This window comes from Hyalella azteca, unplaced genomic scaffold (assembly GCF_000764305.2).
Source record: "Hyalella azteca isolate HAZT.00-mixed unplaced genomic scaffold, Hazt_2.0.2 contig3170, whole genome shotgun sequence".
Lineage (NCBI taxonomy): Eukaryota > Metazoa > Arthropoda > Malacostraca > Amphipoda > Hyalellidae > Hyalella > Hyalella azteca.
Window position 1 is genome coordinate 388,122 of NW_025933422.1, and position 27,526 is coordinate 415,647.

The 27,526-nt window shown below is 35.6% G+C and overlaps 1 protein-coding gene across 1 annotated transcript; it reads left to right on the forward strand.

The window, feature by feature from the left end:
- Positions 1-26,319, forward strand: LOC108683360. The gene is made up of 3 exons (XM_018172673.2): positions 1-112; positions 19,942-20,191; positions 24,867-26,319. Exons 2-3 carry the CDS (start codon positions 19,942-19,944, stop codon positions 24,962-24,964), a joined length of 348 nt encoding a protein of 115 aa, XP_018028162.1. The 5' UTR covers positions 1-112; the 3' UTR covers positions 24,965-26,319.
- The last annotated feature ends 1,207 nt before the right edge of the window (positions 26,320-27,526 follow it).

The following is a 27,526-nucleotide window of genomic DNA, read 5'->3' on the forward strand; positions in this document are numbered from 1 at the left end:
TGTTGCGCTGAGAGGTCCGGCGTATCTGTGGCTCCTGGTGGATTCTAGTTGCGCGAGCGACACGTGTTGAGTCAGTTCGACAATTTCGCCTCTTCATTGCAAAAATATTACGGTAAGTAAATCTTATAGCTGAATAAAATTATATTTTATCAAAATAAGAAAAGAGTGACGCCAAATCATCAGATCCTGGTGAAAAAACGGACCTTGAAGAGACACCAGCTGGAGATTTAATAATTAACCATTTTAATAAACCATTATTCACGTAGTAATCGAAATGATCGTTTCGAATAAGAGTTACTCGGCTTCCTTTGATAACAGAACTTGCGATTACTGCGCAGAGATTAGGTCTTCAGATTATGGTTGACTGGAGAAAAATCGTTCGTAGTGCAAGTTGATGAATCCTGAAATTTTATGCCAATAAAACTTATCAACTTATACTTGATATAATTATACATATATATGTATATAAATACTTATACTATATACTTGTACAACTTACTGCGCTTTGCTGAAAGCTACCAACTTGTTACGTCGTCCGATGTTAATTTGCGTTGTGCAGGATAAACTGAAGCTCTGGCCAGCATAAGGGCTTGTAAAGTCAACAAATATGTATGCGTATTGTCTCGGGACATACCACGTGCGAATTAATACTTTTCATTAGATATTGAAGTAAAAGTTTCAATAGAAATCCTGAATTTAACTCAAGGAACATTTCTGCTTAATGGCTGAAATCGCGGTCGTCAGTTTAGTTTATTTTCTTGTGCCATTTTGTTTTTCAAGTACTCATGTTTGATAGCCAGGCAATTGTAAGGTTTTTCATTTCAGCTCACAAATAATGTGCTCTGTCTGAGGCCCCTACAATAATAATTTTCAGGCCTAATTTCCAGTAGGCTGTAACTACTTCCGAATTAAATTCGTCAGAATTCATGACAGTTTTCCAGCTACGGTTAAGTCGCCTTTTTGTCGCCGCGCATTATAAGTTCTTGATATTTTGGCCTGACAAGCACCTGAACTTATCGGTCGTGCCGTCCTGGACAGGATATTACGCTATTTATCAAATAGCGTCAAAGATGAGGTAAAGTCGAACGCGGTCGCCCAGCGATTAGTGAGAACGCATCGCTTGCTTAGCCGCTAAGCCTCTCACCTAAAAAAAATCAACAGCTTTCGGTCATCGTATTAGGAAAGTTTATTTGCACTTCGTTGTTTACGGTCTCTGAAAATTAGTATAATTTTTTATACCTTTTACATATTTTGCTCATGACTCCAAATGTATTTTTTCAGTTTTCACATTACTTTGGAATCCAAGCGGAGCTCTTTTACTCGCCTATCAACTGCAAGAACCTCCGACAATGAGTACGGCGACGAGTTCAGAGAAAATTGTTGATAATTGAACTCACTAGAGGAATTCGTTCACAACAGTGCAAACTTTGCATTGCTTTGTTTCATGATGTAACAAATTTTGAGTATACGTCTTGTAAACTTGTAGGATTTGAAGTTGAAAGTTTTTTTTTCATTTGAAAATTTTAAGCGTAAGTATAAAAAGTGTTTGAAAGAATCTCCTGCCAAAAATTTTTATTGGTCCAGAGTGAAATTTCTTTAGACTTTCCAAGATTCTATATGTATCCAAACTTGGATTTTGGAGCTTCCTAGAGCACAACTGACTGGATTATTTACAAAAAATATGGAGACGACAGTTTAGGGTTCGATATAACCGAAATTATTTATCGAAATATTTACAATCAAACAAACGAGCAAAAACTTCAGTCTGGCTGATGCCTTTTGTGCTCAAGGTCGGGAAAATGGCGAATTGGATTACCAGTTTTTCGTGGCTCCTTCGGGAATTTTATGTTTATATTGTCAAGGGAGAAAAACAAAACTCCATTCCAGAAGAAAATATCGTTGTTATTCCCTACCAAAGAGCTTTGGTGAACTATCGAAAACTCCATGTGCCCAAAAATCTATTTACAACGCAAGCCCTTGGGGTAGCGCTAGGGTGCATACGGTGAAGGACATATATTCCATGTTCTTAAACACGAGGTAGAAGTGAACTAAATGAAGTAGCTGTAACCTCAGTAGTTTGGAGTTGTGAAGTATTTTTACTATATAGGGAAAAGTGCATTTCATTCCTGTTGCGCAAATATTTTTCTCTGAAAATTCAATCAAGTATATCGGGAAACCAACATGCAGCTTTCAGCATAATTTTGTGTAAAACTGGGAAGTATATTTAATCCTGGAAGGATAACGTGATGGCGATAAAGAACAGCAATTTATTCGTGATAATTTAGAAAAAGTAAAAATACAAACATAAAATGAATGTGAGCTGACGCCATCTATCCATTGATCACTCCAGCCATACTGCCCCTGTAAGCCAAACGATATTTTAAGCCTAAATGGAAAAAATACCGTACAAATAACTATAACATGACAAAACTTGCAACAAGTCCAGCAGCTATCTCAATCAATCGTCAGTTAGGAAAGATCGGGTTCAAAGGGTAGGATCCTCTGTGGAATCAAGTCACAAAAAGTACAAGAATCGACACAAGCCTTGGGCCTATTTCTTCAGGGCCGACACTTCTATTCTAATGTCATATTTGTAATTCTGACTCATTCAGTCCAGCATGCTTGCCTCTTTCTCTGCAACCAAAATCTTTTTAATAAACCCGTTCTGACCATGTTTATGGGGTCATTTTCGCCCAGCGTTCACCCACTGCCCTCCAGTCCATCCGCAGGTGGCAAGACTGTCCACCCCGGCTACAGTACAAGACCAACAACTGCGCTGGAGATTCCTTTAATATTTTAGCCTCTGCAAGAGACGACGTTCATTGTTCTGGCGCTCTGTCAAGCATCACTACCTCTCTATAGTCGCGTGGAAACTCTGAGAAAGTAACTTGAAGATTTGCACATTTATGAAAAGAAGTTATTTCTTGCATTTTGCTCATTTGTTATTAAAATAAATTCGTCTCCTGAAAACGAAAAAATCGAAAAAAATTCATTGTTTGTGACGAAAAAATTGTTAAAAATAAGGAAATTTTGATGCTGATACACACTAAAACAGTCCAATTTATCCCATTTCATGCCCACAGTTTCTGCTGTAGCATAAGTCATGTCCTCAGTTAATGCTGTAGCATAAGTCATGCCCACAATTAGTGCCGTGGCATGCTCAGTTAGCAGGACTCTAAACATTATCATAGTTCGCTCATGGCACTCAGAAGTAGACATTTAAAATAAAAACTAGTAATCTAAACCTATTAATAATTTATTGCTTCAGTAATCACTCACGAACAATTATTATCTCGAAAAAAAAAAATAATTCACGAATTATTTACTAATTTCAATGAGGTTATAGGATGCGATATTTACATCATCAAAACCACAATTTTCAGTCCCTGTTGCTCACTTCTTCAATGTTTACATTCACTCATTGTCAGAAAATGATACTGGACTGCAAACAGACGCATGATGGTATCGTATCGTAAACATCGATCTAAGCTTGAAGGTTTCATGGTTATTCAACAATTTTCGCATTTGAAATATAATCAGATTTTTTCTTATAAAAGCTCAACAACGTCCAAACTTTTGAGTTTTGAATGATGTCCTACCAATAACAGAGTTTAAATTCGCTAAGTTTTAACTTAGAGCAGTAAAATGTAACGGTTAAAACTTTTCGAGAAATAACATGAAATCGATTCAGTTCTATGAGTAACATGTACGAAAATATCATTTACACTTATCATATTATGGACTGAATATTGGTATGCAGCATTCCCAGTTGCACGCCAACGCGGTCGTAGCTATCCTTGCTATTCTTCTCAAGTGCCAACAATTTCTGTTGAAATAAAGTCAACTCGTGTATAAATATTAATTTGATGACAAGAATACTTAAACTAGATCCGAAATCAAATTTAGGTTGGAAGTTTATAATATAGATCGCCAATTTAGCACAGTTCACACACTCATTAAAAGATGAATTTTTTTACCGGAGGCATATGCCAGCAAAGCATAATTACGTCGTTCCGTTTGCACAACATTCTTTACACGCATTTTACCGAATTACCAACAAAATACGGTGAGCTGGGGTTCCATTGCACTTTGGCTCCATGGATAGGCATGTACATTGAGTACAATAATACGCCGCATATATATAAATATACGCATGGATTACATGCCTTACGCAATTATCCATTCATGAAGTATATTTATATTGTGCTTCTACCGCAAGCAGTAGCCTCACAATCTCAATGGCCATTAAAGCCTTGGCCTGGCGCCCGGCCGGCCTGTGGCCCTCATGCATTGTTGATGCGCCTGTGGACTTGAATTTATGACACGCAATTTATTTCCTCAGGTCAGCTCAGTGCAATAAAGAGCAACTAATTTAAAAACCACCAGGGATGAAGCATTTATTTATTCAACGACATCCGCACAAGCGATTCATTATTCTATTATTTGAATATATATGATTCTTAAAAATTCTGTTAGTACTATAAAAACTGTAGCCGATCTGATACAGATTATAATTTATATAATCATTTAGAGAATTGAACCACGTTACGTATTAGAATTTAGTGCTCTGAGTCCACGGCAGAGGACGTATTATTTAATTAGTGGCAACGCTTCATTGGAAAAATTGGAATGACCCCATCAGAAAGATTAACTTTGACGATTATCTACGATAAAAATTTATCTTTGTTAGTGAAGCGTACGTTAATACTTAGGTCGAAAAATCCTTGGTAAATTGTTCTTGTATTTTTTACATCATTAGTTTGCTTAAATCGCAAGTTAGCAAAAATAAAGGGTCAAATTAACATGAAATTATTTAATTTATCTAAGAATTTCAGTTCTTCCAGTCGTTCATCTTCACTTGGTTCTAAAAACCCTTATTGATTGCAAATAAAAAAGCAGACTTTGGTTAGCCGCAGAGTTTATCTTCCTAAAAGGAAGTTTAATCTTAGGTTGCCTCGGACTCAAGAATTAACATCTTAGGATTCCTCGGCTAGGAGTTACTTACTTGCCATGTTGTGCGTTTCTTTTTCCTTGCATTTGTAGAATTTAATCTTCTTTTCAAGATAAGAACAGCAAGGTCAACCTCACTGCTTACGTTCTATTAATTTTTCTTCTGGTCCGCAAATACCAAATAAATTGTGTAAGCCTGCTCCGACGTATCCTTAATATCTGGCGTCATGAATATATGAATACGTAATTATACTGTTTTAAACGTTTGAGTTCATTTTGAGAACATGTAAAAATTTTAATTTTATGAAAGTGGTCAACCCAAGGCATATTGTTATTCCATGGTGGCATATGTCGACTGTGCCACCAGGCAATACGATGACTTTTGCAAATTTTGCCCAGTTTAAAAAATTCGTAATATATTATAATTCTCACTATATAAAAGTAAAAAGTTTTTCGTAGGTTGGCTGGAATAGAATACAATGCCAAAATGACACCGAATAGAAGTCGTCTCCAGTTTAAGAAAATCCATTTGCAAGCTTGCGTTCCAAATCGCAAAGAAAATTGACACAATTTGCATGTATGAATTCGGGGCTTTGAAGCAATTGGCGCTTGAAGGGAAATTTCTAAAACCTAGGTACGAGGCATGCAATTAAAATAATTTTTCGTAAACGAATCATTGAAGTTTCATTCGTGTAGGGCAAAAAGGTTGTCTAAGGCAATTAATCAACTTAGAACATATATAAATATAATTGCAGAATTAAATTTAGTTTTATACCAAGGCATCAAATAAAAATATCATTAACTCCCATAGTTGCTAATATTTAATGTAGTTTAATTCCATTAAATTATGCCCAGAGCTACAACAGCATCATGAATGTCTTAATGTGTTTCAAGTAATGTTTAATTGTTGTGTCACCTAGAAAACATCAAACAATTGAGTTTGTTAGGCCGAATTGTACATAATGCGCACGCGTTGATAACGATGACTCATATCGAATAAATGACTACAAACAAATATTTTATTCTTAATGGATGAACGAATGAAAATTCTCAGTAATTATGCCTCTCATAAGCAACAATATCATATAATAATTCAAAGCCGTTTTATCCCTAACTGTAAGATTATTATTTCTTTGTCAATTTTTTTGAAGATTTTTCATTTGGAAGACTTCACAGACGAACTCAACGCCAGATGGCTGGGCTCTTTGTCGCAAAACTCGCTGCATTAACAAAATAGAAGAACGAAATTGAGAGACGGAGCCTGCCGTATCTCAAGCTTTAGGTTTTGATTGTGGCGTCTGTACGGCGTGGTGCTGCGGACGCATCTGGGCTCCTTAATTTAACTTTTGTTTACATTGTTTTATAAAATTATGCACTCTTGTGCATTCGGCGCACGTTGATGATTTGTATAATAGCTTATATTTAATATTTTTGTTGATAATTTCTTGTTCAATCGTGTTTTTGTTTATTATTTTTTCTGGAAAGAGATGGAGTGAGCTTTTCTCAAGAAAATCGGTTAACAGTTTAATCAAACGCAAAATAAAGTTGTTAGAGTTCTATGTAATCATAACCACATGAATTCATTCAGGTCAAGCATTCATATCGATCTAATCATTAGATTTTTTTTAATTTCACTAATACTTGCTTGCGAAATTAGGATATCGAGTTTGTTTGCTATGCAAATTTCGGGCATACCTGGAGAATTTCAGAGTGATTCTTATCTCGCTAACGATGTCTTGTAACTAACAAAGCAAAGACACTATTTGTATTCCGATGGAGCGAGTACAATTTTTGTTTGTAGCGAAGTTCCTTTTCTTCAGGCAGAGTCCATGAGCTGAAACTGTAAAAGGGTTTCTTAAACAAAGCCGTATTCTGGGCACAGCTAAGGAAAGGGAAATTCTAGAAAGCCATTCTTGCCAAATTAAATAAGGAACTGCGCAAATGCGATTCAATTTTTGGGCATGAGAAACATTTTCGATAGCGGGGCAGACATGGAGGGCGGGTCTACGTTGGAAAATGAAAAAGGAGCCTTACACTCAGCGCTAAAATTTGTTTGATATAAAAAGAAAAGTGATGGGAACGTGAATGGAGAGAAGAAAAATAGATAATTTCCTCTGAATTTTATAAACTGCGTTTCTTTTAATTGATTTTCCACTCTATTCAGTTTTATCTGAAAGGATCTCTCACTATTTGACATGTTCGCATTTCTAGCGATCAGAGCAAAAGAAATAGTTTTATGTATGTTAGGAACGTCCCCATCTTGAGGATAAAATTTAAAATAATTTCAACACAAATTTTTCGATACAATTCCTTGTGTTTTAAAAGAATGTTTACTATATTTTTTATAATTTGAATGCAAATTCACATACATAACTTTTAATTCTTAAACAACTTCCATGAATAGTTTATCTACATCTAAATAGAGTCCTGGTAAACTCAAGCCCTCATGATTTTTTAGTCACGTTTAGTCATGAAGTTTAGTCACGTTTGGTTAACTAGCTAGGTCTTCCTGAAGACTCTCAGAAGCGCTTGAAAATGTTTTCTTCCTAATTCGATGATCAAATTGGCAGTTCGCGGTCAAGTTGCGTGAACAACGGACCGTCGTAGAATAATGAAATGATTGCATTTCCTCTGTACAGTGGCTTCTTAGCATGAGATTATGTGAAATTTGCAAGAAATTATTGACCGTTATTGAATATGACAGACTGTTTAATTCATAATGGAGACGATGTATGTTATGATTTGACCGAAAATAATTTTTTTGACTTAATAGAGGCACAATTGCATGTTGAGAGGAGTAATGCATTATTTAATCTGATATTTAATCTGATCTTTAATATAACAAATAGCTAATTACCTAATAAACTTATTCAGAAGGCAGTCGATTGGTAAATTTAGCCGGTATAGCACGCAGGGAAAGGTTTAATGGTTGCCACTTATTGCAAGTCGTATCTCTTTCCATTACCTCTTCTTTTACTTTACCTCTTTCATTTACAGTCAACTTTGTCGCATTATAAAGTCAATGACCGCGCAGTTCTTCAAGGCTCGGAACAGAGCAGAGTGAAAAAAGTAAGAAAAGCTTCACAGTCCAAAAGAGTTTTCGACGGGATTTGGACGTTTAAAAAAAATCTTCTCATAGAAACAACTTGCCTTCGTATTTCAAGTATAACTTGTTGCAAGTGAAACAATTAGAACTTCTTACACGTGGAATAATGCGAACTTGATCAATTAATTCATAATAACAATCTTGATGGTTGTATATGATTAACTCACAGTAATAAAGAATTATAAAGACGATTGAATTATTTCAGAGATGAATAATAGCCTGACGGCCACTCAACACTAAATACATATTGATTCCGGATATCGTTCTACGTAATTAATTATGAGAGGGTTTAAGTTCTAGAATTATTGAGAGTTCATTTTCGAAATCACTTCACGTAACCGTATTTATTGCATTATGATCACAAAATAAAATTTTATACAACTGACTATACTCAAACAATGCTTCATTTGTTCGAGAACCTTTATGCGAGAAAGAATTGTTAATGTCAATTTGATATTCGTGGAAAATTTGTTTCTGATGAAATTGTTGTCTATTTTAACGTTTTGCGCAATAGTCTCTCTCAGCCATTCAGTTCGTATACACAACAATGCATTCATCTGCTTCGGACATTACGACTGAATTTCTAGACAATTAATTTTTCCACGCAGAATATGAAAAAAATATAACTCAGTACTCATTGCAGTGAGTGACAGAGAGCGCATTTTCTCGTCGACGAAAACTTGAGGTCACGGACGGACAGACAGACAGACAGACGGACATGGCGAGCACAATAGTGCATTTTTCCATAAATGAGAAAATGCGCTAAAAATAGTCATATTCAGGAACTTTTATGTGATTTCTTTAGATAGACCTTAACACAAATGGTGATTAGATGTTACAAGTTTTCGCAAAGCAAGAAGCCGTTATAATGCTTTCTATGAGAAACTCTGGAAATCTCCAAGAATTACAAGCCTACTCGCATGCATGAATAACAGCCAATAATCGTCGAAGAGAAAGGTTCTGATAGTTTTGGGGCTGTGCTGCGGCTTACGTTGCAAAGTTCGACAGTTTTTCTGCCTAAAGTTTGTCTTGATTACAAACCCTCCGTATCTCACTGAACTCCTATAAAGATACCAAGCTCCATTCTTCGGGGGACATATATCGTGAATTGAAATTGAATTGAGTTGACCGAATAAAATTTCTGCATTTAAAGAAAAATGTTCAGTTTAAAATTTCTTTATGAGATATATAACTTATTATTGAGGTTAATGGAATCACTGCTCGAACATAAAGTCTTATAATATTTTCAATTTGTACTTTAATATGGACCGATATCAATGCATTTGTAGTTGGAATTGAAATATTTTGTTCTCCTTTATACTGTAGTATAAAAAAGTATACTGTAAAAAATGATACTGCATATTTAGTTTGCAGAGTTTAGATTGTATTTTTTCCTGTCTTGCATATATGTATGAGTACAACTTCATCAGTTAGTTTTTCGAAGTAAATGCAATGTAAAAATTTTTCCATCATAAGCAGAAAGAAAAATTTTCCACTTTATGGTATATTGTGGATGTTGCGGGCTATTTAAGGCTTCTTAACGCAACTTTTATTTGGTTGATGAATAATTGAAAGCGCAAATAGCATCTAGGGATCTACTTCATTTTTCTGTATTTCCATACAATAAGGTTTCTGTAAGAAACAAGAAAAAAACATACAGAATGTATTTACACAATACAAGCATTTAATAATTATGCGATATTTATACGTATGAACATTCCAAATGTGTACAAATACATTTAAATATACAGTCATATCTTCGAACACGAAAGCTGGAGCCTGGTCTGTTGTTACCTCAGGGCTGATGCGGATTAATTAACATCGCACTATTATAAGTATTTGAGCTTATAAAAATTTGTTTTTTTTTTCTAACTTAGTGGTTTACTCAACAGCCGACAGACGATGAATGAAATCGAGATTTGGCAAGACCTTGCGAAACCAAGCCACCAATTATAAGCAAATATTGCTTTCACAACAGTGGTCTTTCAGATAAGGTATGGAAAATGAGTATTCAATTGATCGAAATAATGCTTGAGCCCTGAAGTTTTGAAGGTATATTCGAATATCAGAAATGAAAAATGTTCAAGAAACTCCAACACAAAAATCCCAGAATAGTGCCGAAAAATATATGAGATATTAGCAAGGTCGTTAAAAACAGACTCTCAAAAGTTAAAAATTTTGTCAAAGTTTGGAAAACTTTATTTGGACCAGTGAAAAAAAACAGTTATTTTGGCTCTCACTTTCTGACCATCAACAGCGAAACTTCGGCCGCCTCTCAAATTATTTAACTAAATTTGGTTATTCGATTGAATAATTTAGATTGAGACAAAATTCGAATTGATATGACTAGGAATCACGTATTTTTCGCGTAATTCCGGTTGTTCATCTAGAATCGCTAAGCCATTATAGAGGATCAATAGTAAACCGATTGATGCATTAATCATATAGATGATTGGTTGATTGTTTACAGTGGTATTATGATTATTTGGATAATTTTGAATTTTGGTGCGTTAGTATCAAAGCATTCGCTCATACAGGTTAAATTTACTTCGAAAATCAGTCTTTTTTTCAATGTTTTGAAAACTAGCTTCACGTTCATAAATGTGTAGGCAAATTATCTCCGTCCGGGCTAACTAATAGGTTTACGTCGGTGTAATAGTTCTGAAAATTTTGTTTCATTTGTGTTGAAATTATGTATACATTAAACGATGCCTATTTATTCACTAATTATGCCTCACTGCATGATGACGCAATCCTACTTAATTATGCATATGAATTGAGAACTCCTCGACAAAAAAAACTCGAACTTCGAAAATAACAATTTTGATTATTCTTATAAAACGAAATCCAATTGTCTTCGCCTAGTCATTTCTACGTTGGTATTAAATGGACGTCATTTAAAAGTTTTCAATTTTGCCTGCTGGCCAAAACAGAAAAAGTTTCCTCGCGGTTCGAAGGAGCGAAGCCTCTCATGGCGCGTCTGTTGTGCGCATTTCAAAGGCATCCCAGACCAACTTATTCGAGCGAGAGGACGCCGCAAAATGTGGCTAACTTAACCGGGTGTCAAGTCCCAAACGATATATTTTTCTAGTTAAAATTCAGGAGACTTTTCATGATCAAAGGGGAAGCGGAAGCACTAATCTCCCACTCGTTAAAAATCGGTGTAATGGAGTGACAGCTGCAGAGGGTGGAGCTAAAAAAAACCCGTACATGCAATTCTATTTTACAAGGAACTAGGGGCCAGCAGCGACCCTCTGCCTCATGAAAGTGATAAAACACCAAAAAAATTACTAACTGCCCTTTTTATGCTTGAATGACAATATCTGTTAAAGGTTTGATGACCTTCTATATCTATATTGATTCGCAGTACGTTTTCACCTACTTGTGAAAATGTACAACGTACTTGTGAAAACGTATTCACTCCATTTGTGGATAAAAGGTCTTCACTGCCTTTTACAAACATCTTGTACGAAATGGCGTTTGCTCTGCTGATAACACATCCTCGGTTTCGCTGGAAATTTTAAATATTGAGTGGTTGAACTGACTAAATATTTTATGCTTCTAGTTCTTATTTTAAAGTACTATATTTAAAAACAGTAAAAATAATTCAAATTAATTAGTACATGTATGTTAGAACGGGCCCGCCCCAATTATTCCCCTAATGAGTTCAGAATTCCACAATCTTGATTAATGTTAGGCAGACTAATTAACTGATAGAATATGTCATTCCACCGATTATGTATCCAATTATTTTACGGAGCATTGCAGCTGCTATGAGAAAGAATGCATGCATTTGCATGCGATTTTCGCTCACTGGCTTTGACTGAAAAATATTATAGAAGCGATTTCTGTGAATTTCGAAACATGAATCGCTGCATGTGCTTTTTCGTGTGCCAGGTACGATGGAATAGTTAAAAAAATAAAAAGTATTTTAGTTAAATTATGATTTTTGACTAATAATAAAAAAAATTAAAATAAGAATATGGAATGTATATATGAAGGCAAACCTTTTCGGCAATTTAAAGTGAATTTTTGTGGAATTTTTTCTTTTTTAACATCGAGTGGTTTTGCGAAAATTTTGAAATTATTATCTTTGAAATTATTTGTTGATTTTTCAGTTTTCCAAGTCAGGAATCAAACTTGAAATCGATAATTTTATCGCGACTGGAACTGTATAAATTCTAGTGCGCACCTAACGAGTCGGGATGTTCTTGGGACTTCAAATTTTAATTTTGGTAGCGAACTCATGAAGCATCTCTAGAACATGGCTTACATAAATAATTGGAATTCAAACTAATTCAATATCTACTGTGAGTCAATTTGTGAACATTAAAGGCGACATATTTTCTAATTTCAAAGTGGGAGAGTTTTTTTATGAATAAAGGTATAAATTGGTAAATTTTTACTTGAACTAACTTCCGTTTATAGCAATCATGATACGTTGATAAGAGGATTTGATAATGGAAACGGGATTTTCGGGATTTTATTACAAGATTTGGAATAGGGTTTACGATTTCGAACAACGACGTGCTCACCTGATAGTCTGATATATATTTTAGAATTTTTATGCATTTATTTGTTGCTATTTTATTACGTAAGCCTTATCCGAGTTTACATCGTAAAAAAAATTGTGTTCGGATCTAACCTAATTCGTCCCTAAAATTTTGCTTACAAAAGTGAATTTGTTAGGCAATACAAAACGGGCTCAAATGAAATGCTCAATTTTATTTTATTTGTAATGCGAGAAAATTGCGGTTATTCAGTTATTTTTGAATCTTTGTTTGTATGTTTGTGTCCTTAAATACCGATCCTGGTATGAGCGGGATTCAAGCGCGTTTCTACAATGCGTATTGTTTAGGGAGCTTAATTGGATCTGATATCATATTCTAAGTGGGCTAATGGGAGATGGGAGAGGAGACGGAGGAGTCGGGAGTAAGTTAGATAAAGTCAAACCACTGTTCCGAAAGTGAAAAAAATATACTGCAAAATGTCTTCCGTCCGCACGTGCGATCAATCGTCAGGCCTTAGACCAGCCCATTAGCCTCATTGACTCATAAAGCTCTACATAAAGCCTCATAAAGCTCTACATTTGATGGCAGAGTTAAACGGACCGCCATGGTGGCTCACACGCGTATAAAATCATTCAGTTGTTTATTTTTGAGAATATTTATCATGCATTGATTGTGGTTAGTTTTACTTCTCAATAAGTTAATGCATGGTCTCATGAATAGGCAAAAGCATAAGCAGCAATGGCAGAATTACAACGTTCTCATTATGAGATAATTTAAGAATGTAAAGCTCAAAGCATGTTTCGGATCTCGACGAGTCGGATACTGCCGGCTAAGCAGCTCTCCGATAAATAACAAGGTAAAAAAATGCGACTACTAAAATGATTAATTTTATGGTGAGAATATTAAATTAATGTTGGCAAGCGTGATGTGGATTTTCGCTCACTAGCAGTTTCAGTTGAGAGCTCATATACGGATGATTTAAAACTCAAGATAATACCTAGAACAGAAATTGTTATTTAATTTGATTCAAAATTATATATGATTAAATGAAGTGATTATTAAATTGGAGGATTTTTCTTAAATTTGTCTTCATTTCACAAAATTTCCTACCGTGGGGTTAAAAACCATTTTTCAAGAGGACTCATCGCGACGTCGAGCGTTATCGGCCCAAAGTGACCTCGAAAATCATTTGTTCAGAAGCGGTACTCACATTTTCCACGGCCGAAAGAAACCAAACTTCAGTTATCCGGAAGCGAGATACTTACATTTATTGATATGAAGTTGTTTGTTTGTGGATGTGCGAAGTGGCGAGGGTGCCTTTCCATTTTCTTGGTCGTCGTTGCGGGAACGACATGCGGATGACCATCGTTGAGAAGGACGGCGTCTGATCAACTCCACGACGTTGCTTCTCAGAGATCTTTGCCACTCTCTTGGTCTCATGCAATACCCAAGACACGGTCGTGAAATGCGGTTAATTTAATAACACTTTGTTATCAAATATTACCATAAAAAAAGCAAACCACACATCTTAAAAAAAATCGGTAGATGTATTTTCTTTACTCAAGGAGGTGACTGATATCATTTGGTTCTATTTCTTAATAATAATTCTGAAATGGTGTGTTTGTTCTTTTATTTTAAAACAATCATGGTTTTCAGGAGTCAGCAACCTAATGGTTGGTTTGGAAATTAATTTATTTGCCAGCACAACAAATATTGATATTAATAGCATTTTTATATGGAGTTAGTTTTGGCATAACTGCTGATAATTTGAAATCAATTACAGCATCTAAGAGATTTTTTCTACAAATTTCCTGTGTACATTTCCTCTAGATTTTGAAATAAATTTACTTAAGGTCATTTTGTGCGGTTCGCGAAATTCGCCGGAAATATTTCCTAGTAAGAATAGAAAAAGAATCCATTCAGTAAAAATCCATGAAAGCCTCCGCTTTGGACTACAGAGGCCATCACACCACAATGCTTAGCGCCCTCACACAACTTAAGTGCATCTACATGTTGAATCATACAATTGAATAACTTTTACTTAACACATTAGGGCGGTTTTTATTGCATGTAAGAAACTTTATGGAGATAAAATTTCCTGACATTATTACAGATTGCTGACAGCTTTCCAGGGGTCATTTGTGGAGGCCGGTAAATTATAGACGGCCAGAAACTTACAACGGCTCATTTTGTACTGTACACGCCAAGGACTGGACCCTGACAACTTCTAATGCAAATTTACGAACGGCTCTAAGAAAGACCAATGTTGTTCTCTGCCAATAAAATTGCATTAACTCGTATAGTTATCAATTTGCTTTCGTAGCTAGCGAAATTGTGTTCAACTGAAATTCATAGCTTATTGCAAATTTTTTCCCTTGAAACAAACTAAATTATTCACTGAATCAAAAATATTTAGGATTGTAGTAAATAGAAATCGTAATTGCAATTAAAAATGCAAAAAATCGTAATTGCATTTCTAATGCCAAATGCTGAATGAAGGGTCATTAATTAATGAAAAAAAAATCAAATGGCGTAAGAGACAAATTACCAAGGCAGGAAACACTCGTCTTAAAACTATAGTCTGTAAACTATAATAAAAAGGAAATCGCGAGCTATGAAAAAGCATATGAATTATGCAAAATCGATACGAGCAGATCACCATAATCGTTCCTGTGAATGAAAATAAATGCGGTCAAAACGAATGCTCAAGAGGTGACCAGTGGGACCCCATGCATCGAATGAGAGTTGAGGTACACCGCCATGAGCCTGAACTCATGGCCAGCTAATGAGTACATTATAATGTAATTTGATGCTGAAGGATCTTTCAGAGTTAAATGCGTAACGGGCAGTGAAGCAATGGGAGATACAATTTTAGTCGATGGAGGTTCATTACGATCGGCTCCGTGTTGTGCACATATTCACTACGTTGACTTGTCCTAAATAGGATTGTCATAGAGCAAACCTAAACGCTAAGTGGTAGGGATACCACAACGCGAATATGATGAGGCAAGAAAGTGGCCCATATCAAATTATTGTCGTACGATGGCTTAGAAAAGTAAAAAATATTCAGTGACATTTAGCTATAGAAATGTTTACATATATTAGACCTGACAGATTGTTATAAGACAAGGCGCATTATATTAACGAAATTACTACGCGAAGTGAAATCGAAATATTGCAACTCGATGCAGTATTCTACAATATTAATGGTAATCTTTTAGCGGGGAAAAAATTTTCGTTGAGTCAAGCATAAAATTTGAAGTTAGCCGCCTCGTTGTATGTAATTAATATAAAACAACAAATACAAACTTTATCTTTGAACTTCTGTAATACGACTCGAGATGTCGTATCCGTGCGTAAGTTCCCTATCGATAACCCACTACTAATGAATACGGTATGTTTATCTATTACTACAGTTAAAGGCGTGTAGCCAAGTAACCTTCGAAGACGGCAACCTTAAACTCAATGCTGTTATTGCATCAACAAATTCCGGTGCTTAGACTTTTATGATTCATTGAAAGGCTTGTGAAATTTTCAGCCATGCAAGCAAAGGCTGATCGACAGTCTTGGCCTTCACCTTCATGCATGACCTCAAAGGGAAAAGGTTCAAGTGATGCCTTGTAGGCAATACACGAAAGAAAAACATTTCAACCACGAAAAAAAGTTATTCTTGGTTCCCAGAATCCTGGACAATATTACAGTGTGACCTCCGAACTCGTAATCATTCCCCCAGCCTTGGTGATGCATTACATCCGACCAAGTAGAGGTGTTGCCCTCAGTCTCAGAGGAGCATGATTTCTTGCCGCGCGGTGACATGACCTCCAGCTTTGATGAGGTATCACAAACTATTCATATTTGCCTATAGCATATTTAGCCAACTGATAAGCGTGGGCAGACAGCGTTATCGCTTCTCTAATAAGCGATTGGCTCTCAGCCTGTCAGCGGTCATTCAAAGTTACCGTCACTCAACTCTGCACCCAGTATATACGGCCTGAATGACCAGCGTGCCACTCTGCACTTATAGTAGTTCGTCTTCCTCTCCTGAAAATAAAGGTCTCTAAAACATGTGCCACAAATTGGAGATCGATACGTCTTCTTAATAGGGACACGTCTTACTAGAAAACATATGCTTCAAGCTTCTAATTCGTCTTTCTAGAAAATTTTCTATGTAATTTTTTTATTTCCCATCATTGAACCTTTAAGCCAAATCATTCAAGTTTATTAGAACTTCAGTTAAACAGAAGAATCTAGGAAATAATTAGAATTTGATTTATCCGAGATTTAAAGTTACAGTGAGCATGCTAATTTGCGTTAAGTAGCCTCTAAAAAATGTGTCATGAAAGTCTATCAATGTCGCATGGCGTAGCATTCAATTTACGGGAAAACAATGATTGCCGATCTCTCAAAGGTGGTTGCAAAGCTTATTAATTGTACAAGATTTCAAACGTTAGAAGTCTAACACTAAAGTGTCTCACTGTTTTTGTTTTGCAATGTTCACTAAAACCTAAACTTTTACTTATTTTAGAATCTTACGACGTTTGCGTATGCGCAGGTCTCGCGATGGGGTTCGGGTGTCAATCTCAGCAATTGAAAAATTAAACAATTACACTCCTCATGTCTCTTGCTCGTTATTTTGTCATAATAAATAATAATAGGTCTCTTATTATTATAATAATAATAATAAGACTTATTAAGACTTTTAATAAGACTTATTATTAAGAGACTTATTCATAATAAGTCTCTTAATAACAACTCTGTTTTTATTATATTCGCTTTTCTTTGAAAAGGTGCATTTTTATAATATGTACAGTTGTCCAGATACGTTAAAATTCTGACTTTTCCTAACATCAGGCTATTATTATTATTAATCAGTATTAATAAAAATATTTTGTCAACATTGCTATGCTGCAGAGCTTCCTAATTTGTGCTGTGTTTTGGTGAATATGTAGTACATACAGTATATGCTATCGCCTTTATATAGGCTGTCGTAATTTCATAAAAGTCTGCGGTATTTGATCCGAACGCTTGAGTAACTCGCAGATGCACAAGCTATTACATATCCGTCAAGCAGAGCATTCAGACGTGTAAAATTTATGTTCATCAGACATGTAGAACACCTGAAACCTTTTTTAGACGTTGTAAAATAAGGCAGGAAATAAGGCTTTCATTAAAAATGATCTTCGGTGAATGCGTATACTCTCCTCGGTGTTCACAGACAAATGCAGACACTACATGATTAAAAAAGTTTTTGATCATTATAGGTTTTGCTGAAAGAAATTAATTGAATAAGCTACAGTAATATGTTGCATGATTTAAAAATGTTATTGAGAGCAGTTGAAGTACCAATTAAATCTTACGCTTAAAGCCGAGTTTTAGCACAATCCATCTATTCCGATAATAATGTTGTCGCTTGTGCGCTTTCTAACAAAAACCAACATTAATATCATTCACATAGCAGCCAAACCCCAGTATGAAGACTTGTAATTCAAATGCGAAGTTAAAGTTCTACATAATCCTAGCGTTTATTGTTCATGTTGATCATAATATTCCAAAATTCTTATCTTACACATATTCCACACCGATGTATTACATAGAAACCAGCTGAAAAAAGTGATGCAGTCCATCCTGTAGGAAAAACCGTATAAAAAGTAAGTGAACGAAGAAATTGAGTATATTTCTGAAATTGAATTTTAGCAATACTAGTATTTGACTTTGTAAAATCGTTAATTCCTATTTTTGTTCAACCCACTTAATTGGTAAGGGATTTTATCCGCTTGAGCAATTAAAATATATTTTTTAATGTCATTATCTAATAAATATGTCAAAACTTGCGGTTAGGGTTTACGGTTGTCTACATATAACTTGGGATTTTTTATCTCTTGGTTTTTGTTGCGAAACATTACTGTTTGTTCATTTTACTTTCAGGTTTTTTCATTCATGGAATAGTAACTAAAAAGAGAATTCGATCCATTTCAGCCAGCAAATTTCATTTCAGCCTCCCGAAAAGTGTACGCACTATCAGAAAGAATCAATAAATTGTCTAATGTTTTTTCCTTGGTCCAATGTAACCGATATATTAATCCTTTAGTTATCGCCCCGTACTATATTCATCGGACGCTTGTTGAGATGTGTTCATCCTGATGACGACTGCATTGTTGTATGATATTAAAGTCTTCAACCTGTAGCATATGCAGCAATTGTTGAACGCTCATTTTTATCACATGCTTTTTATTTTATTTCTTACTTATATCAGCTAATGTGTTTTGCTTCCTCAGTCTGCACTCGTATATTTCTGCGCCCGAAGTTAGAGGTGAAACTCTCCGGAGACATTGCTTAATTGCCTTCTCATCGTGTAAGTGGAGGCCGACATGATGCAATTTGTTCTAATTTTCTACGTTAGTGATTTTGCCAACGTGCCTGACTTCCTCAATAAGTTCGAAATCGTCTTCACTAATTTCTCCGACGTGCAGACAAGCCTTTGTGTCTTATGTCTAATCTATTTGAAAATCCCCTCCGGAGTTGGAATTAATATGATACATGGTTTTGGTATTTATAGTCGCGACGGACAATATTTCGTAAAGTTATTCCTGGGTTCCGGACGATTGAGGGCAAAACTGAAAAGTAATACCCGATTAGTTTGTGGCTAAACCGCAGTTTATTAACAACCGTTAAATTACAAATGTCTGTCATATACTCTTTGAATTTTTTTGACGACTTAGACTCACTTGATAGATGTTGAATTTGATTCGTCCCACGCAGCTGTCTTGAACATCGCTGCCCTCTGGTCCAGCACGCTTATCCAGTGCAAGTGCTGCGTAGTGCTGCCCTCTGATCCAGCATGCTTACCAGTGCTAGTGCTGCGTAGTGCTGCCCTCTGATCCAGCATGCTTACCAGTGCTGGTGTTGCATGGTGATGCCCTCTGGCCAAGCATGCTCCAGTGCTAGTGCTGCATGGTGCTGCCCTGTGGTCCAGCATGCTTACCAGTGCTGGTGCTGCGTGGTGCTGCCCTCTGGCCCAGCATGCTTACCAGTGCTAGTGTTGCGTGGTGCTGCTTCGTATCTAGTATACTCATCCACGGCTATGCTACGACTGCAATCATTTTGACTTCGTTTCAGTTTACTCGGGTTGCAGTTTCATTTTTATGCAATTCCGTAGCAGAGATTTTATGGTTTTTGGTCTCATGAGGTTATGGAATTATTCTATGTAGTAATTTATCATATAGTTAAGTATGTAGTAGGGTAGAAAAACTGCAGCTCTACCTAACATTTGGTTATTAATTCTATTTATTTATCAAATCAATCATATTATTACCTCCAGCATATCTGGCGTTATTTCACTTTGCAACTAAGAACCACGTAACCTTTCTCGCGCAGATGGTTGGTCGAGGAAGTTCGTCGTCGGGGTGGCAGCAGGTTAGGAGCTTTGGAGTGTTATCGGTGTTGCTATGTACCATCATGATCACTATGACATCAGCAGCTCCCCAGCCCTTCTCCCCACGAGGAGTGTGCAGCTACCCTCCTCAAATGATGGGGCCTGCAGCCCAGCGCATCTGCAAGTTCATCGAGGAATACAAAAATCTCGGCGAGCTCACTGAAGCGCTCGAGGAATTTTTAGACGCTAAAGGTGAGATTAAGCACACGGGGCACGGCAGTAAAGTAAAAATCAGTCAAGTTTATAACATTAATATTAACGTGGATGTCGACGATATTTGGTAACCGAATGTGACGAAAATATTATAATTTTTTGTTACCGAAGCTATTATGACGAATTTCAAGATTATGACGAATTTTTTCTGGAACTTCAAGATTAACTTTAATTAAGTATGAATTCAAAAAATCACATGTTTATAAAAAGCAATAATTTTGAAAAAATAATTTTAAATCATCGAATATGACACAAATACCGGAAAGCTCACAGAGTGCCTGAGTATTTCCGCTCGCTGGAGATGCGCTATGAATGTAAGTCCTGACGTTGACTTATTCGCGACTGTGATGTGAGCAATAAGTTTGGCTCAGAGCGGAATAAAAGAAGATCCCTGGCACTTGAAAAATAGTAGAAGCAAATTGATGAAACGCACTATAAATTTTTACTATAACTTATTCAATGCAATGGCATAGATAGTAGTTCATCAGACAGGCAATTTTGAAGCAGATATCACAAAATAATGATGTTTAGCTTATTATCCAAGACTCTAAATTAAAGAAAGAGCACCCAGGGAAATTCAATCTCGAGCTTGGATAAAATGCGGATTTAAGTTATTGTGTCCTATTGCCACTGAAGAGTTGCTGTTAATTTATAACCGCGATTATAATGAAAAATTGAATACAATGAAAATTATATCTCTGTATCAGTTATATAAGAAAATAAGTGGATTGGATGGATTAAATTGTTGCGCTTGTGTCGGATTAGTTTGCATGGCTTGTTTTGGTTTCCATCTCACAGATTATGCTGGTTGGATTAAATTGCAGAGCTCTGCTGGATAACCCATATAAAAATATTTTTGCTGTTGTACATGATCGGAAAATTTGTAGAAACCAGGAAATAACTCGTAAATTGTTTATGTGGCTTGGGGGTCAAGTTTCAGCCGTGGTCGAGAGCGGACGCTCGTGTTTTGCGGTCCCAGATTTTCAACTTTTAACTTTAACTGTGCCGTTTTCGGAACTCTTTTTGCATTTTTTTATGATCCGTGTCAGTGAATGACTGAATTTTCAGTGAAGTCAGTAAAATAGAGTGCAAATAGAAAAAAAGCCTATAGTAAAAGTGTTTCCATCTGAAATAACGCGATCAAGAGTCAGCGAGGGACGCAAACAGACCAGGCGAGGGCAACGTGCAGCACTGCCCCGCCAGCGTAGAACAATAGAGCCCTTGTTTCTGTGGCCAAGCTACCAGAGCAGGCAATAAGTCCAGCAGCTATCTCAATCAATCGTCAGTTATGGAAAGATCGGGTTCCAAAGGCCGGATCCCTTGTGAATCAAGTCACGAAAAGTTCAAGAATCGGCAACAGGCCATGGGCCTATGTCTCCAACGCCGACACTTCTATTCTATTCTATTCTATATTTAATTAATACCGATTTTGTTCAATTTTCAAAAATTCGATGAAACTATTCTACATATTCTAAATTAAAATATATATACAGTAAAAAAATCGTTCATATTTCTCCAATGTTGCTTTCAAACGTCCTATTATTCTCTCACTAAGAATACATTTTCAGACACAAGGGATATCCAGGCAAATACACAAATAAACAAACACACTTTGACAAGTGTGTTGAAAATCATAACATATGTAGGACAAGCTGACTTCTATATAATTGAAAAGAAATTGTTCACTTCAAACGTTACTCCTTCTCGTTTTTTACTCCTCGTTTTACGTCACTCCATTTTACGTTACTCCTTCTCGTTGAGATGAACATCAATGGGGAAACTACGGCCGCTCAGGCCTTTTATTACAAACCTAATGGATTGCTTGGATCAATTTGTTGGGCTGAGGGAAGATTCGAGACTCTTTTCAAGCGTCTAATGAGACCTTGAACAGCTTTTCTCGTCAAAAAATTTGATTTCAAGATTTTTCATCAATCCATCCGTCACTCATTGACAAATAAAGTAATTGATTCATTCGTCCTTTATTATTCAATCATTTATTGACGTCATATCTCGTGTTAGAAGAGTGCCATCGTTTCATTCTATAGAATTTATTTATAAATTGTATTCTATGATCATATACCATGTTACGTATGCTAGTCGAACAGTGTTTGAGTTCTAAAATTGGGGTATTGTTTTCTTCGCTGATTAAAAAATTTACGTTCAATTTCATCTTGTGTTTCGAGTTAAGCGCCGTTGCACGATACTCTCCTAATGGGATGTAATTCTTGTTGTTCCAAGTTTTGAGCACAATATTTGTCCCCTTTATTGTATTGTGTTTCACGTAATTTATGGGAAGAACATTCGCGCTGAAGCCAGTATTTATATGAAACTTCACCGTCTTGTTTTCGATCTCCATGGCGCATTTAACCATCTTACTGTTGCTGTCCTGTTCGCCGATATTGTTGATGCATTCTTCCTATTCAGAGTACGTGATTTCGTCTACGTAGTAGACTTTGCTTTTCTTTGGAGCATTCCTCAGTACAGGTTTTGACAAGCGAAGTGGTCCTTCTTCAAACTGTCCGGTGATCTTCTACTTGCAAGTTTTTCAGCATTCTGGAGCTTTGTTCTTGTCGAATTGGTGGGGCTTTCCACAAAACATATGTACCGTCTGTCGCTTAATCTTCTAATTCTCCGAAGCTTTTTTCTTGGATTCGATCACTTTGTTAACTTATGGGCGTAAAGTTTATCATGTATAACCGCTATTTCATTTGTTTTACTGAAATCCACCGTTTTTCTAGCATTAAATTGCGTGTCTTTAGTAGTTTTTTTTAGAACGTTTGCATCGTGTATTCCAAATACAATTCTATCGTTCAGTAATAACGTCATCCAGTTGCTGCAGTAGTTGCACGTCTTGATAAATCTCTAAAGTTCGGCGTAGAATAGTTCGAAACATTCTCCTTCTTCTTGATTTCTTCGGTTGAACCTGTATCGTTCGAAGGTTTAGTTTGCTTCTCCGATGATGAAGAGGTCGAACGCTCAAATAATCTGCTCGACTGTGGCGTCTTCTGTCAGTTGGAATGTGTTGTACGCATCCATGCAGTGCGTCGTCGTCAAGGCAATGTATGACGAGTGCTTTCTGCTGTACTGTAGAGATTGCGATGAAGTCCGTTATCAGGGCGTATGTTTCCCAGCGTTGCTTCAAGATATTCCAATTCTTCACAGCGTTGTTTTCTTACGTCATTTCACGGTTAGACATTTCTTCTCTTTCTAGACATTCTTACGGTTAGACATTTTCAGTGCCGCCATGTTCATGTAGCTAGGCTGAGAGATAATTTCATTGCCTTGTTATCACGTCATAAATTCGTTTACAAAATATAAGGAAAAATAAATAATTAAAAATAAATTTCGTTGCACGAGTTTCCGAACGCTCGTTCTTATATTAGTATAAAGACTATTGCTCATTGCACTACTGGATTAGTATGAATTGTTGGTGTGCGTTTCAGACAGACTGAATTTTTTTGTGTGTTCATACAGACTGAATATCTTTGAGTGCGCTTCAGACAGACTGAATTTCATGCATTACCGATGTCTTTATGGTCATTAATCAAATATAAGCACTTTCCAAAAAACAGTTAGTTTTTTCTGTTTAACGCCTTCACGTGTGTTTGGGAAGTCAGTTATTGTTTGAGCAATTGAAGTGGAGCTTAACATTTTTGAAATTACGAGGTTTCGAAATTGGTTCGATTAATCAAGTACTCGTGATTCCGACGTTTTACGTATGTTCTTATGTGAATCCATTTCATTAATCGTTTTAAAATATTCTAACTCTATAGGATAGGTGAAAATCATTTTATTTAATCACATTTTAGTGGGAACATTGTAAAGAATATGTACGACGTTTGGCCATTTCTTCACGTTTTCCATGTTCATACGAAATTAAAATGCTATCCAATTTCAATATTACGAGTAATGTAATCCACTTTTCCCCATATTACCCATCTTCAAACTTATGATATCGAGACTGTACGTTTTATTAGTTCACTTAAAAGCCAAAGTCAGGCCCGCGACTATAATTCGTTAATGAGTTATGAATGGTTTAGGTATTGACTAAGAAAGAGGTCATTGAAGCAGATGTCTTGAGTCCCAGCTGTGGGGCCGTCCCAATCTCGGACGTCTTTTGTGAAGTTGGCTCAATGAAGGCGGGGCGACGTGCCACGCTCACGCTGTGGGACTCATGATTAGAGAAAGGGGAAGGTTTTTTGAGCGTTAGCTTTGGGTCGTTGATAGTCGCGACTTGAACGTCTGTTTCAACATTGTTTTAACATCTCAGCTTCAGGAAACCATAAGCAGAAATAGGATTCTTTGCAAGAAGCAAGACATTTCCAAATCTCCCGTGGTTAAACTTCCTTATTTGTTGGGTTCAATGAAAATAGGAATGTATCATTTTACTCGCCGATCATTAAAGTAAAGAAAATTAGATTTTAGAAATGGACCTAATTTTTAATTTCGCATATTTTCTGAATAAATTTTTATACTTGATATATGTATAACCCTTCCGTCAGTAGGCGTCGATTTTTATAAATGGGTGGAAGCTGCTTTCAGACTTGAGACTTATGGCATCGAGTGGTCAACAAGAAAACAAGGGCTCTTAAATTTTACCCAGAACAAAAACTTTAGGAACGTATAATATGATATTCCTTTTTATTTTGTGCAGTTGAACGAAGCGTGATGCCGCTGAGCGACCCTGAGGTGAAGCGACAAGATTTGGACCACGTCTTCTTGAGGTTCGGTAGAACTCATCACAACCTTTAAGGTTACGGTTAAATACAGTAATATTTTAGGCAGGCCAACTGTCCAAACAAGATAGAAGATCAAAATCAAAACGGTTTGCTGACGCTGAAGGAAGTTTATGCAAGTATAATAATTGTATACGAGGAGTAGAATCTGATTATAGTAACGTCAAAGTTTTACAAGAGATACAAGAAAAATCCAAGTGATTTGCAAACAACTTTAGAATAACAATCTTAATTTATCTATGCTGATGTTCCCGATCAGAAATAAGTAGAAGTAAAAAGTTCGATGAATTATTATTGAGTAAATTCAGATTTTTCAGTATGCCCAAGGAAACAGTCAGCCTCTTCATTTTCTTTGCTGAGATTTAATTAAGTATTTAATTTGATTGAAAAGTTATGCTAATTTTTGACTTTCCAAAATATAGTACATAACTTATTATAGATGTAGGAAAAGTTTATATTTCTAATATACATTCGAACAATCATTTTCGTGATAAATAGATGCTTTTATAATCTCCACTGGCCAATTACGAGGATGAACTCTCATATATTCTACTTATATATACACTAATACTATTGGTAAAAATCTAGTATTATGAGCAGCATCTGGAACCGTACTCATTTACTGGCTATTTAAGACGGGCATGGGACGTAGAATGAGAATTAGATATAAGTAGGTGTTGAATTCAGATGAAATCCTGTAATTATCATGTGGGCATTATTTAAACAATCTCTTAATGGAGCGGTTATGTTGAAATGAAATGCCTGCTCCGATTGACGCATGTTTAATTTATTTGCAGCAAAAGCATTAATGTTGCGGAAAAATTGAAGCTCAGAAAAAAATCAGTCTTTAAAGAAACGAATAATGCCTGTAAAATGGGAACATTAATTAAATATGTATTCAAAAATAACTAATAATTATAGAATTTGATCAAATTCTTACTCAGAAGTCTGAAGAGAATGTGTGTGGAGTATGTCATTTTAGTGACTTCTGATGTTATTGGTTTGGTAACTTTAATTAAGTTCAACGTATTCATGCAGCTTGTTTTGATAATCATGATGTTTTGATAATCAGTCCAAAATTAATTTATTTATGAGCCAACTTCAATAATTTACGGTATTACTCCATCAATTATTATTATTATTATTCAGAGCATTTATCGTGGCGTCTGGTTTAAAAGAACTTCGAGGGCACTAACACATCAGATTAATAGCAAGCGAAAAATAAATCGACGCAAGAAAGTATGGGAGTGAATAAAATGAATAAGCACCAGATTTATAGGTTCTTCACACGATCAATACATATTAAATCCTCAGTGACATTTGTAAGATCATTCCTAAATTACGCGTCATTTGTCATGCAAGTTCTAACCACCAGAAAATAAATTATTAACTTTTCGAGATGACCTATTATAATATATCTGTATTATTAATATTTATTTTCAAAGGCCCTCTATTCACTGTCATAAGTAGGCTTGATAATAATATTTATTATATTAAACTCGAATATTCGTCGGAAGCAAGAAGCCGCGTTCTTAAAGACAGTAACTCATGAAAGCGTAAACAGAATTGGCAGTCTTGTGCTTCTATAATATTTCCTGCTTCTAAAGAAACTATTTTTCGCTCATGTATCGTTCAGTATTCTATTTGTTAACTGGATTTCACCTAGTTTTATTCACGAGGGGCTTGATTTTCCCTATAATTTTATTATTCAGGACTTTCGATCTCACATTTTGTACTCTTTCGTTGGTAACAAATCTAATTGATTTTAATATAGGAATTTGTACTGAGAATCTCCAAGAACTGAAGCAATGATGGTGGATTAGATTTGCATTCTCGCTTCAAATCAAATTTATGGAAAAATAAAATGTCATGCAAACTTCCCGTTTATCATTGACCTGCCCAAGTCTTGAAAGTCCAATAATTAAATTTATGGAGTCAATACAATTTTTTATATTACATTTTTAAGCAATATTTTTGGTTAATGTTATTGATTGTCAGTCTTTACTCAATAGTACGCAAGTAGCCGTACTATAAGAATTTAGAATGAATAATAAGAATTCAGCAATATTTATGAGAATTCAATGATGGTTATAAGAATTCAGTGAGAGCGAATTCAGTGTACGAATTTATTTAGAGTTTTAAGAATTAATCCAGATTTATTCGAATTTCTTAAGACCTCAAGGAAATTAGGACGAGTTATACGAATTTAGCAAGGCTTATGAGAATTTAGTAAGATATATGAAGAGAACTATTGCAGTTCTTTTTTGAAACTAAAGATCGAAAGTCGCCACATATAGGTACAAATTATTGAAGAAATGAACGCGTCAACTTAATTAATTTTTGTGTGACTTGATTTTTTCCAAGTAGTATGAGTAGCATAAATCATATTATCATTTGTTATTGATTTTTTTTCAGGATTGCAAATTTACAGTTGAATGAACTTGATGATAGAAAAGGAGAATATTGCCAAAATCTATTTTGAACAGAAAACGCTTCCCATTTACATCGTGTACATTTTTTTCTAGCACTTGTGATACGCCAACACTCCGAATTTACATCTTTGCTATGCATATTTCAT

Coding starts and splice junctions, on each gene's coding strand:
- LOC108683360 (XM_018172673.2), top strand. CDS start 19,942: ATGGTTGGTCGAGGAAGTTCGTCGTCGGGGTGGCAGCAGGTTAGGAGC. Junction 20,192..24,866: donor GGAATTTTTAGACGCTAAAG/GTGAGATTAAGC, acceptor TATTTTGTGCAG/TTGAACGAAGCGTGATGCCG.